The sequence below is a fragment of the Puma concolor genome, chromosome B4, assembly GCF_028749965.1.
Source record: "Puma concolor isolate L17-30 chromosome B4, mPumCon1.1.hap2, whole genome shotgun sequence".
Classification (NCBI taxonomy): Eukaryota; Metazoa; Chordata; class Mammalia; order Carnivora; family Felidae; genus Puma; species Puma concolor.
In genome coordinates this window covers 6049837-6066467 of record NC_141673.1, presented here as the reverse complement: position 1 = coordinate 6066467, position 16631 = coordinate 6049837, and the positions used below count along the sequence as shown (strand labels likewise).

The 16631-nt window shown below is 61.1% G+C and overlaps 1 protein-coding gene across 3 annotated transcripts in view; it reads right to left on the bottom strand.

The window, feature by feature from the left end:
- Positions 1-3752: 3752 nt before the first annotated feature.
- SCUBE1 (signal peptide, CUB domain and EGF like domain containing 1) overlaps positions 3753-16631 on the bottom strand; it is a 136198-nt gene continuing 123319 nt past the window's right edge. For all 3 annotated transcript variants that reach the window (XM_086712082.1, XM_086712083.1, XM_086712084.1), the window contains 5 exons: positions 14877-15038; positions 13303-13500; positions 11713-11865; positions 11284-11363; positions 3753-9241 (listed from right to left, as the gene is read on the bottom strand). In XM_086712082.1, the coding sequence (XP_086568208.1) occupies positions 9089-9241; positions 11284-11363; positions 11713-11865; positions 13303-13500; positions 14877-15038 (746 nt within the window). In that variant the 3' untranslated portion in view covers positions 3753-9088. The remainder of the gene's footprint in view (positions 9242-11283; positions 11364-11712; positions 11866-13302; positions 13501-14876; positions 15039-16631) is intronic.

The following is a 16631-nucleotide window of genomic DNA, read 5'->3' as shown; positions in this document are numbered from 1 at the left end:
GCCAGCCAGAACTGCCCTGTGACACTTCACACAGGTGCTCAGACAGGCTTCAGGTCCAGTTTGATCTAGGCGCACACAAGCATCGCTGGGATCCGGTTTTCCTATCTTGTCCCTCAGCTCTGCTCTTCTGTGCACTGGCTTTCCTCTCCGATGGGCTGTCCCCTTGTAGTGACAGAATAGTTGTGGCAGCTCTGGCCGCATCCTCCCAGAGGTCATTCCCACTGGGAGAGGGAGCCTGAGTGTCTGTGTTTCTCTCGCACCATGGTCACGTCCTGTGAACGTGGCTGACCCGTCCCTCTGACAGGGCAGGCCTGTTTTGCCTTCCCTTCCCCAGATGCAAACCCGATGGCGTCGGGTCTCTACTTGAGACCTCGTGTGGCTCCCCAGTGCCCAGGAGTAAAAGCCCAGTCCCTCATGGGACCTCCTGGCAGCACCTTCTCCCTCGCTCTTTGAGTCCTGCGCCTCTGGCGCCCTCCAGCTCTTGCAGTGGGTCGCACAGCCTCTGCTGGGGGGGGGGGGGTTGCTCTGCCCCTTCCGCCTGGGGGCCCTCGCCCTCCGCTCCCCTCCTTAATGCCAACTCATCATTTGGGTATCTTCCGAAGTGGCGCCCCCTTTCGGGAGGCACTGAATGTGAATTTGACTGACACCTAATCCCGCCTCTGTTCCCCTCGCCCCTAGGAAGAGGGAAGGAGAGGAAAAAGGAATTTCTATCCCGAAAATTGCAAGCCCCGGGGTGACCTTTGGTCCCTGCGATCTTCTCCTGCCATGGGCTGCGCTGAGGGTCCTTGTAGAACACGGGTTGTTCATACACCCTGGAGCCTAAACCCAAGACAAGGACTTCACCTGTTGCCCAACCAAAGAGGCAGAGGCTGGCTTCCCTGCTGGGGTGGGGGGTGGGGAGGTGAGGGAGTGAGGAGGTGGGGGGAGTGGGGGGGGTGCCGGGAGCCCGCAAGGAGACTGCAGGCTGGTCTCCAGTCCGGTAGCTTCCGAAGGACATGTGTTCAAACCCACATTTTCCCTTTGCCCATAGAATACTTAGTATAAATAAAGCGAGAAGGGAAACCCTGCGGAAGTTGTCAAGCAACAACGGTGTGGTGCTTTTTCTCCATCGTGATTTTCCCTTCCTTCTCCTGGAAGGGAGATCCTTGTTCTGGAAGGGATGTTTGTGACTTCCGTGCTTTAAACTATTCCTTCCAGGGGCGCCTGGGTGGCCCAATCGGTTGAGCGTCCGACTTCAGCTCAGGTCATGGTCTCAGGGTTCTTGGGTTCGAGCCCCGCGTCGGGCTCTGTGCTGACAGCTCGGAGGCTGGAACCTGCTTCAGATTCTGTGCCTCCCTCTCTCTGCCCTTCCCCCACTCATGCCCTGTCTTTCAAAAACAAATAAACGTTAAAAAAAAAATACTCCTTCCTCACATGTGGGTGTTATGTTTACTTAAGCAGTATATGGTTCGGTTTTGCTTGTTTTTGAGATTAAAGATACGGTGTTATTAACTTAGGAAGCTTTTTTTCACTCCACATTCTGGTGTTTTGTTTTGTTTAGACTTGAACTGTTTTTACTCACATTTTTTTTTTTTTCAACGTTTATTTATTTTTGGGACAGAGAGAGACAGAGCATGAACGGGGGAGGGGCAGAGAGAGAGGGAGACACAGAATCGGAAACAGGCTCCAGGCTCCGAGCCATCAGCCCAGAGCCTGACGCGGGGCTCGAACTCACGGACCGCGAGATCGTGACCTGGCTGAAGTTGGACGCTTAACCGACTGCGCCACCCAGGCGCCCCTTTACTCACATTTTTGACACCAAATGTGTGTGTTTTTTGCCCCCCCCCCCCCCCCCCCCACCAACCAATTCTCCACCTGCCTCTAATTCAGTTTGATTCTGACACGGTCTACCTGGAGCTAGCACAGACCCCACAGGTTAAGGGCTCAGTCCCCCAGGCTGCCCCCACCTGACACCCCGGACCCACGTCCCAGGGGGTCACCCGTGCTTCCGACCAAGCTGCTGTAAATTCAGGGCGTCCCCGTGACCTCCTCCTTGGGTTTGATAATTTGCTAGAATGGCTCACAGTGCTTTCCTTACCACCACTGGCTTTGGTTAAAGGATGCAGCTCAGGCACAGCCAGCTGGAGGAGATGGTAAGGCACAGCCTATGGGGGAAGGGGTACGTGGTCTGTACCACCCTCACGGCACCTCTGCATGGCCGCCGACCTGGAGGCTCTCTGAACCTCCTTCTTGGGGGGTTCTCTAGAGGTTTCATTACGTAGCCACAACCGATTGAATCATTGGCCATAGGTCAGGGGGTGGAGCTCAAAGTTCCAACCCTCTACACAGTCTTTCCAGTGACCAGTGACCAGCTCATCCGGGGACCCCAGCCCCTCATCCTTCGTTAGCCTGCAAAAGACATCACACTGGAGGCTCCAAGGGTTTTAGGAGCTGTATGCCATGAGTTGGGACAAAGACCAAATCCAAATACCTATTGCTTTTTTCTTTATTTCTTTTTTTATATTTTAGAGAGCGTGCACGTGTGCGAGTCGGGGAGCCGAGCAGAGAGAGAGAGAGAGAGAGAATCCCAAGCAGGCTCTACACTCACAAGCCCGATCCCACGACCCTGGGATCATGACCTGAGCTGAAACTGAGGGTCTGGTGCTTGACCAACTGAGCCCCCCCAAGTGCCCCGGGGCTTCTCTCCTTTTTAAGGCTGAATCCTATTCCGATGGATGGACCATGTGTGGTTTATCCTAACATGTTCCTAAAGGAGCACTGATGTTCCTGTTGATGGGGACTTGGGTTGCCTCTATCTGTTGACGATTGTGAGTCATGCTGCTGTGAATATGGGTATACAAATTTATCTTTGAGACCCTGCTTTTCAGTTCTTTTGGGTATATTCCAGAAATCTCCTTAGACTTTTAAATTGTGTGAAACCAACAAAACAAAACAAAACAAAAAACCAAGCAACCGACCAAACAAGCAAAACAACCTTGCTGTTTACTGTCACTTATTTGGAATATTAGTATCATTTATGAGATTGTTTTTTCTCCCACTGAGTGCATGATGCCAGACGATTCTCCACATTATCGAAGAGAGTAATGGTTATCAGTCTCTTTGGGGTTCTGGATTTCTTTGAGAAGCTAATGAAAGCCGTGGGTCATATTCCCAGAGAAACACATGCATGTGTATGTGAGCACACACAGCATCGATTGTGCATCTAATTTTGGGGGTCCCATAGTGACTGTGACTCCAAGATTAAAGCTGCAGCATAGGGGCGCCTGGGTGGCTCAGGTCACGGTCTCGTGGTTCGTGGGTTCGAGTCCCGCATCCGGCTCTGTGCTGACAGCTCGGAGCCTGGAGCCTGCTTTGGATTCTGTGTCTCCTCCTCTCTCTCTGCCCCTCCCCCAATCGAGCTTTGTCTCTCTGTCTCTCAAAAATGAATAAATGTTAAAAAAAAAAAAGCCTCGGTGTAAAGGAACATCTCCTTTTTCACACTGCGAGTCACGAGGAGCAGTGGAATTCGAGACACAGAAATTTTACCTCCTGGCCGCTCATTTAGGAACATGTCAGTTCCCTGACTTCGGGTGCTCTTAACATGCAGATCTCACACCCACTGCTTTGCCTTCCAGAAGCTTACCTTAGCTCTTTCACTCTTAGCCCCCAACAACAGCCAAGGAGTGTCTGGGAAAAAAACTTTTTTTTCTGATTCCAGTTCCCTTCCTTCCCCCTCTGGATGACCTCTGATGAATGAGGAAAGGACCAACATGTAGGTTCATTTCCTGTTTATTATTAAAGTGATTTCCACAAATGGTTAATTACATGCATACGTATGAACGTGATGGAGAAAACAAAACCTTGACTACTGGGGGCAACTAAAGGGAAAAAACACGGTTGCGTTGGTATTTGGTCACTCTTGTAGGCAGAGTGATTGCCTGGGCCTCCCCAGGACCCAGAGCGGAGGCTGGGGGAACAGGGCCCCCCAGGGGCTGTTCAGAGGTCCTGTTCCACGAGCGGACGGACTGGGTCTGCTCAGACTGGTTCTGATCTCGGCGGATTAAGACCTTCCCCGGGATCTACGGGGCCTCTGAACCGCACGACAAAGTACTCGGGAGGCATCGGGGAGCTTTCTTTTTTGGCCCCTACTTTTCACCACACTGTTTTTGAGGGACACCCACATTCTTTAATGTTCGTGTGCCAGAACCTGCAAGGGGACCTCTCCGGGGTTGGGGGCCACTCCGCGCGAGCACCCGGCTGAGGCCGAGCCTGCCCTGTGGGGGAAGGGACCTGTCCATGCGGGGGAGGGGGCGGAAGCCGGTCTTCCTCTGAGTTTTCAGCTTCAGAGGGAGGGAAGGTCGCTACGTGCCCCCGCCCTCCACCTCCCTCCCCTCCATCCCTGCCCCCAAACTCCCCACCGCCAGCTCTGCCTCAGCTGTGCTTCCCGATCTGCCCAACCGTTAGCAACATTTCACGGACATTCCGGACCTTGGGTTTCGAGGGGCTTGGGTTTGGTTCTCACTTCCAGCAGTTATGAGCCATTCGCCTCGGGCCTCCCAGAGTCTCAGCCTCCACAGGGGATTAGGGTCAGGCCCGCCCGCCTCGCTGGGCCATGGGGGGCTCAGGCCTTTCAGTGCCTCCCGTTGAGACTTGAGGGGTACAGTTTCAGGGGCCCCACCCAGGGGCTGGGGAGGCCTCAGAGAGACCGGGGGTCCTGCTCTCTGGGGGCCATGTGTGCAGGGGGCCGGGAGGGGAGGGGCGGCCGTGCCTGTGGCATCTCCGAGATGCCTTCTCCAAGAAGAAAGGCGGCCTGGATGACGCGGCCTCTGGCCCCGTGCCTGGCATACAGCAGGTGCTCAGCACTTACCCCGGGGCATGGGGGTGGGGTGGGGGAAGGCTGGCGCCTGCAGGTGGATTGGGGCGGGGGACAGGGGAGGCAGCCATGGGCGGATCGAGCTGTCCGCTCTGTGTGTGGATGACGGGTGTCTCTCCAATGTCAGCCCTTCTGCCTCTGGCCTGAATGATGTCACCTTGGCACCGTCACCCTGGTCAGAAGGGGCTGAGCTGCCACCACGTGTATCTTTGGTGAAGAAAAGGGACTTCGATACAGATACGGTTCACCAGGCTGACATCTCCAGGCGTGTAGCAGAGGGGGTAAAAACAAGCCGAGTCCCGGGGGAACAAGAAAGGACCCTCCCTTCTGGAGCATGGACTGTTCTGGGCGGGGCACTGGTGCTGAGGCGGGGGGAGCCCGCTGTCCTGTGCGTGGTGACCAGGGTCTCCTCTGTATCTCTCTCTGCTGGTGGAGAAGAGCGGCCATGCCTTGAGGCCGGGCTGGCGACAGCTTCTCCTTTGGGACACGGACTTCGGGACTCCCTGGGTGACCCCTGCTCTGCTCTGCCCTCCTGCCGACACTCTCCACCCCCCACCTAGGGTACCGGGAGGTGCTGGAGGGAGGGACTGCCTTCTCCGGAAGGAACGCCGGGGTCTGGCCAACCCCATCCCAGCCTCAATCACCTTTATCTCTGTGACCAAGAGGGACTTTCCAGGGGATCCTGCCAGCCAGCCCCACGGCTGTGCAGCAAATGTTTGCTAAATGACTTAACCTAGCTCAGTATCTTCTTTTCCTGCCGGGGGTGGTAGTGAATGATTATTCAACCCCCAAGATGTCACAGAGGCAGGCACTCCAGCTCCAGCAGGCTGGAGAGTGAGGGTTCGGGTGGGACACAGGCTGGAGGCAAGAGGTTCTCTTCGGGCTTTCAGAATCGGCCTCTTGGGGCCATTGCTCTCTGGTGACATTTTGGCCCGGGTCGCAGTTTACCTACGTGTCCCAAACCAACGGATGACAGGAGGGAAAGCTGTCTGAGGCCGCCATCCTGGGCCCCACGGCCTCCTGGACTCTGTCACCACAGAGGTGAGGAGGGGCTGGCAAAGGCTGACCCCGGGGAGCCCGAGCAAGGTCACCACCACTGGCAAATGCCACCAGCGGGGGCGAGGGGCAGAGGCAGAGTCTGAGACTAAGGGGAGGAGAGGGAGGCCAGCACAAGGCCACAGCTGCAAGGCTCTGGCTCAGGCAAGAGGGCTTCCTGATTCGGGGAGGAGGACGAGGTGACCCCAGCGTTCACTCGCTGAGGGCCCAGCCGGCCCCTGAACCTCGGGGCAGGTTCTCTTCCTTTCCTTCGTGTGTCTCCTCGGAAGCAGAGAGCCAGGAGACGCCAGAGGTGCGGGGCAAAGGGGCTTCCTCCAGGTCCGCCGCTCCTGGGTCCCGCCTGACCGCCGTCCGCCGGCCACCCGCTGCAGGGGCACCTTGGGCCGCTTCCCTGGTCACCCCAATGCCAGGCCCCAGGCCTTGGCACCTGCTTTCAGTCCTGGCCAGCTGGGCAAGCTTTTGTTTCCAGAAGCTTGTTCCTTAGCTCTTTCCCTTGGGGTTTATCGGCTGGCCAGACGCCAAGGGTCCTTGCCGGGCGAGGGGCGGCGGTGGCTGGGATGGGGCTGCCTGCGGTGGGGGCTGCTCGAGGCCGATGTCCCATCCACGAGTGGGGCGCTCCTTCTGGCTCAGCCCCTACACGTCTCCAGTCTCCCTCGGGCAGCCCGGGACTCCCGCACCCTCGTCCTTGGCTCCCGTTCTTTGGGACTCACGCGGGGCACCCGCCCCACCTGGGCTCGGTCCTTCCCCTCTCTCTCTGCCAGCACTACGGCACCAATCTGCCGTCAGCTTCCGGAACACGGACACACGGACACGCATGCTTTGTTGCCCGGGGAGCTCTCCCAGGACCATCGGGCTCCGCGGACCGGGGATGGCTCTGGCTCTAACAGGTGGGACCCTCAAGTTTCCCAGTGTGGGGCTGACGGCTGACCCCATGCCTGGACGTCTAGTCCCCCTGATGGTGTGTGTGTGTGGGGGGTACTTGGATTGGGGCGGGCGGGCTGAACGGTAGGCAGCTGGCCAACTGGGGTTGCCGGCGACCCTGTCCACGTGAAGGGCTAGGGGCCCCGCATCTGTCCTGCTGTGTCGGGGGGACGCCGGGCGGGTCTGACCACAGCGGTGGGGAATGCCGCGGAACGTGGGTGGCCTCCCACGGGAAGGGCTGGTGGACTCGTGGGGTTTGCAGGTGGCAACCGCCAGGAGCCACCGAGCGGAGCAGCAGGAGTCGGAGAGAGGTCCTCCCTGTTTTGAGAGCATTAAGAAAATGCTCCCCGCCCCCCCTCTGGGGAGGTTGTGGCCGGAGGCCCATTCCGGACGACACCCCCGTCTGATTTCTGGGCCTGAGCAACGGCTTGGGAGGGAGGGCGGGCCTCTTTCTGGAGAGGACTGTGACCGGGGGAGGGCGGTGCTGGCCCGGGGGGGCTCCCGACTGACACTGACCTGGCCGCCAGATGCAGCCCCTTCCCACCCCGAGGTGGACTTGGGCGTAGCCGGCGCCGGAGGGAGTGCCGCTCGAGCCGGGGACTCACCGTTGCTGACGTAGGCGGAGGCGGTGACTGGCCCCTGAGCTCGGGGCCCATCGTCGGGGCCTGCCTTGTCATCGGCCCCCAGACCCCGCTCGCCTGCCCTCGGGCTTCGCCATCCGCGCCACGCTCCCTGGCGTGTGGGGGCAGGAGGAGGCGTCTAGAGGCATTTGGGATGGGCGACTGGAGTTCAGCGTTCAGACTCTCCCGTGTGTCTTGGAATTTTGAGCATTTGTTAACCCTAAACATACAGACCGCTTCCTATGCGTGTCCCACAGCGGCAGCCAGTGGGCAAGGACTCAGCGCGTTGGGGGGCTTTTCTGGCTTCCCGGCTGAGGGGCGTACCGTGCACCCTGGTCAGACTCCGGGCTTTTCTTCTTTAAGGACAGACTCTATGAGGGACGCGGCGTGTCGCGGCGGAAGGAAGGCTGCTCTCGGGGCCAGGCCTCCCGACACTGGCCGCCTGCCCCCCCCCCGGACGGGTGGGATGGAGGGGTGGGCTCCTGCCCTCGGAGGCGTCGCGTGGTGGCACGGCCCGTGCTCCCGTGGGAAAGGGCTCACTTCCCTGTGGCACGCGGCCACAGTATGGATGCCAAGGTCACGCCTCAGGGCCAGCCACACGCGCCTTGCTGCGTTTACTGCTGAGCCCCTGTACCCACAGGAGAGGGGGCAAGGGGAAACCGTCTTCTACCACATTCCATCTGAAGGCAACACTCCAGCAAAGCCTCGGGGCCCAGTTCCCAAAGAATCCGCATTCCAGGTGGGTCCAGAAGCAGCCTGCCGTCTCCCCTTCCTGCAGGCTCCTGGCCCACAGACACAGGGGCAGCACGCTCCTGGGGAGGGGTGAGTCACTCAGGGATGCCGGCGACAGCTCGTGGGGGAAGAGATGGGTTGCAATTCGTATTTATAGTTACTAAAGAGCATTTTCCTAAAGTACCCACAAATGGAAGTATATATATATTTATCTTTATATTTATATATATATAGGACTTAATTAGATGCTCTATCAAGGAAAAGCACAAATCTACAGTTTCCTCCAGCAGCTCTTTTCTGTCCCATCACAGAATCCTTAGAGCCCCGCCACACGGCGCCTGCGTCCTGGGCCCGAGGCCGGAGGAGTCAGGGTGTGGCTGCCTTGCAGGTGTAGACATTGGCTTATCAGAGCTTCCCAGATGCCTTCCCTCACCCCTCCTTCCACAGCCTGGCTTCCTGTCTCCGATTAGGCCTCTCAGAGCCCGCCCGGAGACAGAGGCAGCCACACTCCCCTCTCTCGAGGCGTCGGGTGAGGCCACCCGTGACCCCCGAAACGTGCACTCTGCCCAGGACCCGGCCGCGTGGTGGCACAGAGCGTCCTGGCCGCTCAGGAGAGGGCACTGTCCTGGAATCGAGCCGGCGGAGGGGAGGGAGGGAGAAAGGCTGCCTCGAGCAGTGTTTTCCCAACGGGGCGATCCGAGGGGTGCGGTGGGCTGGGGTCTCTGCTTGGACGTGGTCTCACCCCCACGGGCCGGTCAGTGTTTCCGAAGGGCAGGTGCCCCGGTGACTTCCCGAGGCGGGGCGGAGGCGTGTGGAGCCGCCTTCTGGCTTCCGCCGTGGAGGGAAGGCACTCTCCCCTCCCCGTCTGGGTACCGGGCCGTCCCCAAGCTGGGCGGCTCCAAGGGCATTATTTGTAGGGCCGCAGGAATCGGGACACTTTGGAGCGCAGCAGCTTGATGAAGGACCGTGGGAACATCTCCTTGGACTCCTGGGCTGTGTACTTGAAATAGTTCTGGGGGTGTGCCAGCACATCGAACAGGGCCTTGATGAGCTTTTTGTCCTGTAAGACACGGCGAGGCGGGCGGTGAGGCCGAGTGGGGGGCCGGGGGCCCCCGCCGCTCGCTTCTCCAATGTCTGGGGTGGGGTGTCCGTGAGGACGGGGGAAGGAGGAAGAGTCTACACTGCTTGGTGGGTTTCAGGATCCCACAGACTCTCTTTGCCACGAATTCCTTTCTGATTTCTTAAGGGTTTACTGGTTTGGACTTGGCAATGCAAAATATTTATTTCAAATGGGTTCTGCAAAACCAAACCCAAGTAGGGGCGCCCGGGTGGCTCCGTCGGTTGAGCGTCCGACTTTGGCTCAGGTCATGATCTCGCGGTTTTTGAGTTCGAGCCCCGCGTCGGGCTCTGTCCTGACAGCTTAGAGCCTGGAGCCTGCTTTGGACTCTGTCTCCCCGTCTCTCTCTGCCCCTCCTGCACTCACGCCTCTGTCTCTGTCTCTCTCTCTTAAAAAATTCATAGACGTTAAAAATATTAAAACAAACAAACAAACCAAAATAGGACGTGTTGCTGAGGCCCTGGCTTTTGAGGCCCACAGTCCGGGGTCTGAGAGCTCAGCCCCGTGTACACACCAGCCCTTTCACCGGAGGAGGGTGAGCCTCGGCGCTCAGGGCGGGGCCCGTGAGGATCTGAGCAGCAAGCATGGGCCAGAGGCCATCTGCACCAGGACTCGCTGTCACCATGAGACTTGGGCCACACTTGCTGTCCAGGGTCTGCTCTGTCCTGGTGCCCGCTCATGCTCTCTCTCTCTCTCTCTCTCTCTCTCTCCCTCCCTCCCTCTCACACAGGCGCTCACACATCCTTGCCCTTGGGAAACACAGAGCTCTTCCTGTTTTGCAGGAGCAGGGCCAGGTGCTGGGAGAGGACCCCCTATGGCTCCTCCACCGAGAGGGAGGGAGTTGACTGAGGCAGGCGCCAACGAGGGCTGCGTGGGGCTCTAGGAGTCTGTGACCTGCGCAGAGGAGGGGCACCTAAGCTGAGGGCAGGACAGTGGGACGTTCACTGAGGAGAGCGGCTGGGGAAGAACGTTCTCGAGAGGCCCTGGCGAGGGAGTGGAGGGAGCGTGGAGGCCTGAGAACCGCTCGGAGGCAGGTGGTGGCCTCGCTGGTCCAGGTTTGGTCCTACGTAATGGAAACGCTTCTAGCTCTGGAGAGATGCTCTCGGCTGCAGGGTTGGAGCTGAGGGCAGAGGGCCCGGGGTGGCAGGGGACGGGCGAGGAGGAGAGTCAGGATGGACCGATGGAAAGGCCAGCGTGACCTTCTGGTTCCTACTAAACAGAAGGAACTAAACAGGCTCCGAAACGTCCAGGCCTCACCCCGGTTGCGGCAGCATCAGGGGCAAATCCCTCTGCCTACAAACCGCCTACTATGTGCAGGGGTGTGCCAGGCCCGGGGCTGGAAGACCTGAACTCTGCGAGCCACCCGTTTCTTAGAGGGGTTGCCTGGGGCCACCGGGCGGGTAAGTGACAGCTAGAACAGGGGTCAGCGGGGGCGGGGGGACTGGCCTGGTCCTGCTCTTGTCCCGTCCACCTCAGCTCCCAGGCCGGGAGAGCCGTCTGCCTACAGGCTGGGCTGGGGCCGGACCCCCAGAGCCCGAGCAAATCCCTGGGTCCAGCCTGGTCACTGCCCACTGCGTGACGGCCACAGCCCCCCTCGACGACAAGGAGGCTCTGCTTCCCAAGCCATGAGCAAGATGAGGAGACAGGTGGTCCCGAGGGCGAGGGTGGATTCTACCGACTTTCAGCTCATTTCACAGGCGGGGAAAGTGAGGCCAGCAGAGGCTCAGGAAGCTGCCCAAAGACTAGTCACCAGGTCCTGGGCCAGACACCCACCAGGGAGCCGGCCTCGGACCTCCCGGTCTGCAGGGACACATGCACTGGAGCCAGGCCCCGCCCCCAGGCCCCCCCCCCGCCCCGCCCTCCTCCTCTCCTGTCACCACCCTCCCCCCCCCGCTCACGTCTCTGGGGGCGGGGGTGGCCCTGGGTCATCACAGGCCACTATCCTGGGATCACACGGATCCTTTCCCATAAAGGAGCTCACTCACTTTTAAAATTTCCTGGTGATTCTCCGAGGCGTAGAGCCGTCCGTCGCGAACGATGTCTTCTATTAATTGCTGGTAGTCCTCTGCGAAGCCCGCCGGCGGGGAAGGAAGGGCGGTGAAGGCTCCAGACCCTGCCTGCCCTCCCCCCTCACCTCTGGCCTCTGCCCTGACCCACTTTCAGGCTTCAGCCCTTGGCCAGAGCAGTCCTGCCTCCGAACCTCTGTACCCTCCACCCAAACTGTTTTCCTCGAGCTTTGGCGAGCGGGAAACTCCTACTCAACCCTCAGAACCCTGCCTGGGCAGCACCTCACGCTGAAGCCCACAGACGCCACTAAAGGCTCCCTCATCTGCACCACCCCTACCCCTGTGTGCCTGTCATCTCTGTGTCTGCGGGGCCGGCCCGGGCTGGGCGCATGCTGCAGCCACACGTACCGTCGTAGGTGACATAGGGCACTTGGAACCCTTTGCCGCTGTTGCCTTCGTTGGACTTGAACTGGATCCAGAGCTTCCGGGAGCGGGAGGTGAAGGCGATGGGCCTCTCGTAGGTCTGGCAGGTCTCGTAGGTGGTGATAGACGTGGGTGAGGCTGGGGGCAGAGCCGAGGACCTGAGTGGCTCGCTGATCCACAGCTCTGCACCTGGCCCCTGTCCTCCTGCTTTGGGCCGCGTGTCCCCCCACACCGGTCAGCCACCCAGCCCCCACATCCAGTCCCCCGAACAGCCCAGCTCTGATCTCCACCCTTGTTCCCTCTGCCTCAAGTGCCTGGCCTCACCCTCAACCCCAGTTCCCACTCATCCTGTGGAGACAGGTTTGTGTCTCCCCGTCCAGGAAGCCTTCCTGACTGCCTGCCGTGTTCCTGCTCTGCTCTGGTGAACCCTTTGTCACGGCCCCTCTCTGCTGGGTTGTCACTGTCTCCCTCTGGAGGGAGGGACGCTCCCCCAGGACAGGGCTCACGCCTGTACCCAGCACGAACCAGGGCCGGGGTGGAGGATCACATTTGGGAAGTCCCCTCTCCCTGTGAACAGATGAACAGGAGTGAACCTGCTGACCCTGGGGTGCGTGGGGCTGGCCAAAGGGTCCCCCACCTCCTCACTGCTCCCTGGGGAGCCTACCTGAGGTGCCCTGCAGGCGGGAGAGGCTGACCCCCTAGAGTCCAACCCTGCGGGCAGGATGCCGGGGACTAGGGAGGCTGGTGACAGAGCGGGTGGTGGGGGGGGGACGGTCGCGGGCTGGGCTCGGACCGGCTGTGGGATCCCGGGCAGGCACCATGCCCTTTCTGGCCTCTCGGCTACACTGAGTGGGTGATGCACACACGTGGTGACAAGCAGGACAAGGGGAACAGAGTGGACAGAAACCCCTCAGTCTCCCTGTGCCTCAGAGACATTCCAGCCCCAAGCGGGCAGGTGCGTTTTGTGCCTGCCTGCGTCCACCTCCTCCTTCCCTGACGTTCTGACTGGAGCTTGCTCCCCGTGGTCCCCACGGCCCTCCAACAGCAGTCAGGCGCCCTGGCCTAGGCACCCGCTGTAAGGGACTTCACCTCGTTCCTGGGGGGACGCCGGTGCTTCCCCGCCTTTCTCGTCCTCACCCACCACGCCCACTGCTAGAGCCGGCCTGCTGCTCGTGGCCTGAAGTCCCTCTACGAGCCTCTGACAGGGGTGACGGGCCGGGACGCGGTGACTCACAGAGGGGAAGGTTCAGGCTGTCTGACCCTGGGGTGTCCTGCGTGTGCACAGGCTGGCCCTTCGCTTGCGAGTCCCCGAGGGAGCGGGAGGCGGGCGGAGCAGGGGTCGCTCCCGGGGCCTCACCCTAGATGGGGTGGCGGGACAGGCGGGACACCTGGGAGGAGACTGGCTGGTGGTCAGCGTGGGGACCGGACCCGGCCGGGCCCGGCTCCCGCGCTCAGGGTGCGCCCCACGCTTGCCACCCTCGGGGCAGGGCTTGAGGCAGACAGAGGGGCGCCGAAAGCCCGCCCCACGGGTGACCCTGGGCGGCCCCTCGCTGCCCTGCCACCACCTGCACCTACCGCTCTTCCTCATGACCAGGACGTCCCCGCACTCGTCCTCGACGGGCAGGAAGATCTCGGGGACCACGATCAGGATCCTGCGCTTGGGGGGCGGGGAGATGTGCCAGACGCACTCCGTGTTGGCCGGGTAGTCGCCGGGGTAGTTGGGGGACTCGATGTAGCCCGTGTAGTCCCCGAGCTCACCGCCACAGTGCTGGTCTGTGGGCACCGGGGCGCGAGGGCCCGCTCAGGCCGGCTGCACGGGTGCCCCAGAGGCCCAGCCTCCACCCGGCCTCCCCGCCAGCCAGGGAAGGGGCAGACAGAAGAGGAGACACAGAATTTGATGGAGGCTTCAGGCTCCGAGCCGTCGGCACTGAGCCCGACGCGGGGCTCGAACCCACGAACCGTGAGATCACGACCTGAGCCAAAGCTGGACGCTTAACCGACTGAGCCACCCAGGCGCCCCTGAGTGGAAATATTAAATATACAGCATTTTCTTACACGTTTTCATTTATAAAACTCAAAATTGCTGGGAAGCATTTCATTTTTACACTTATCTTCCAGAAGCTTCCCCTCCTATTCGGTTTCTCCACTTTAACTCATGAGGACATTTGAAACCCTGTCTCGGGGTGCCTGGGTGGCTCAGTCGATTGAGCGTCCGACTCTTGATTTCAGCTCAGGTCGCGATCTCACAGTTCAGGGGTTTGAGCCCACATCGGGCTCTGTGCTGACAGTGCGGAGTCTTCTTGGGGTTCCCTCTTTCTGCTCCTATCCTGCTGGTGCTCTCTCTCTCTCTCTCTCTCTCTCTCTCTCAAAATAAATAAAAAAGAAAAAAATAAAACCCTGCTTCTGTGGAGCTCGCCCACTGTCCCTGCTCTTCTGCCCCTGAAGGCCACGAGCCGTGGGGATGCCCCGGGGAACAGAGGGTTCCACCTCTAGGATTAAGTCCCCTTCGCGGGCCTTCAGGCTGTTCAACATGCCAGCAGCCCAGTGTCAAAGGGCTAACTGGCTAGAAGTCGCTTAGGAGAAGGGTACGACACTGGAAAAGCCGTCCGCAAGGACTCCGAGAAATGAATTACAAGGTATCTGAACTAAAGGTAGCGTCCTGTCGGGCCCAAATGACTCGCTAAGTGAGGGAGCGGCGTATCTGCTTCCCAAATTGTCCCGTGCTGCCCGCGGCACTGATGTCCTTTGGCTAAACCGAGCTCCTCTTGGACACGAGAAGGCCGCGTGCTGGTCGCCGCAGCCACACGCACTGAGCGCGTCCTTCCCGGGTCCTATGTCATCCACTCTGTGTCCACTTACCAGTCCGGCCGTGCGTGCCTTCAGGGCGGCACAGCCTGGGCCTCCGCGGCTGCCCCGCACGGGGCCTGGCTTTTCCCTCCACAGGCCCGGAGCCCGGGGCAGGGCCCGGCCGGGCACAGGGGTGCAGGCTGCCCTGGGGGGCGGGTGTCACGCGGAGCAGGTATACGTGCCGGAGCAGGGAAGAGTCCTCTGCCGTCCCGCGGGCACCACGCGAGGTGAGCACCCACCCTGCCCCCGGCAACGCCCCCCAGCCTTCCCAGCGCCCCGGCCGTGGCAAGAGCGGCACCTACTTTTGCAGTGCGTGACGTTGGTGGAGCCGTCGAAGTCGGTGCTGGTGTTGCCCGGGCAGGTGATGCAGTGGTTCTGGCCGAACTCAGGCTGGTAGGTGCCCACGGGGCAGCGGATGCACCGGTGGGTGGTGGTGTTGTAGTGGTGGCCGGGGGAGCAGTGCACTGTGGGGCAGGGACGCCGGTGGGCAAGGGCAGGGCGCGTTCTCGCCGGGGCCTCCTGCCCTCGAGGCCTGTCTCGGCACAGAGTTCGAGGCCCTCCTCCACCACCCAGGCACCCCCCGCCACGTGCGCCCGGTCCCGACCCTGCCCACAGCCGTGCGTGTGTTCGGGGGCAGTAAATGGGACACGAGACGCTGTGAGGTCGGGCGTGGGGTGGCTCCAGAGGTGCAGGGATTTTGAGTGGAGACTCGAGTCGTGCGCAGCTGGCCGGGAGGCTCTCTGCGGGGAGGAAGCGGCAAAGCGCGGGCCCGGGGTGGGCTGCACGGCTGCCGGGTGTGGCCAGAGGGGAGGTCAGAGGCCACGGGGACGAGCTCCCGGGCCCAGGGGCCATGCTAGGCTTTGCTCTAAGTGAGGGCACCCGGGGCCCCGGCATGTTCCCGGCGGCCGCTCTGGGGGGAGGGGAGGCAGGACAGGCGGCAGGGGCCTGGCTCAGGGGTGGCAGTGGGGTGGCGAGAAGTCATCGGTCAGAGGAGCTGGCAGGGGCTGCGCACAGACTGGGCGCGAGGGCAGAGGCAGAGCACTCGGGGGCTCCCCGGGTCTCCCTGGAGCACCTGGCCGGGCGGAGCTGCTGTGAACTAGAGCGGGGGTTGCCGTGGGGCAAAATGAGGGGCTCTGGCCACGTGGGGTGACAGGTGCTTGCTGGACATGTCCGGGGCCGTCCCCTGGCAGGAGGGTGTAGCATCGAGTTTGGGACAGAGGCTGGGCTGGGGACAGAAAGTGGGGTCACCGTGCAGATGCTCCTTCTGTCCAGACTCCGGAGTGAGTGCCCAGGCCGGGGACCCCGAGCACGACCGGGAGGGGGGGTGGGTGAGGCTGAGACGTGCTGGGGCCACCGGCACGTGGGAGGTGTGGGCTGGGAGTGGACTTGGCTCTGGCCTTGAGGGGAGCGGTGACCGGGGGGCAGCGGGGCAACAGACTGACTAGTGGGGTTCAGGAGAGGGCGTGCGAGAGAAATAGAGTCCACACGCTTTTGCTACAAGGTTCCCAGTAAGGAAGAGAAATCCTGGCAGGAACTGGAGGGGGGTGGGGCTAGAGAGTTACGACTTTTCCTTCCAGAAAGGAGGCTTCAGAGCAGTCTGTCTGTTCCCAAGAACACGGGGGTCAGTGAGCGGGCAGAGTTGTCCCAGAGGCCTTGGCGGGCCGGAGCATGTGGACGGGGAGGCGGGCTCATCAGGGACACGTGGTGACGTGGAGGGGAAGGTGTGGCTGGACCGCAGGGTCCCCACGGCCCAGGTGAGCTGAGATGCCCGACCTCGCCCCACTGTCCCTGCTGCCCCCGCATTTCTTCACCTCCCGCAACCTTCCTTCTAGCCAGGCTCAAGGCTCCGTCTACAGCCACTGCGCCTCCTGCCCCTCCCATCTGAGACCCTCGGGCAGGCTTGTGTTGGGCCCCGTGTCCCTGTCCTAGCGTGTGGCACGGTGACGGTCACCAACGTCCTCTGCCTGATAGCTCTCGGCTCCTCCGCTGCCCTTGGAGGTCTGCCACCCAGGAAATGAGAGGGGTTGAGGGCAAACGTCCCCCGGCCACCCAGCCCG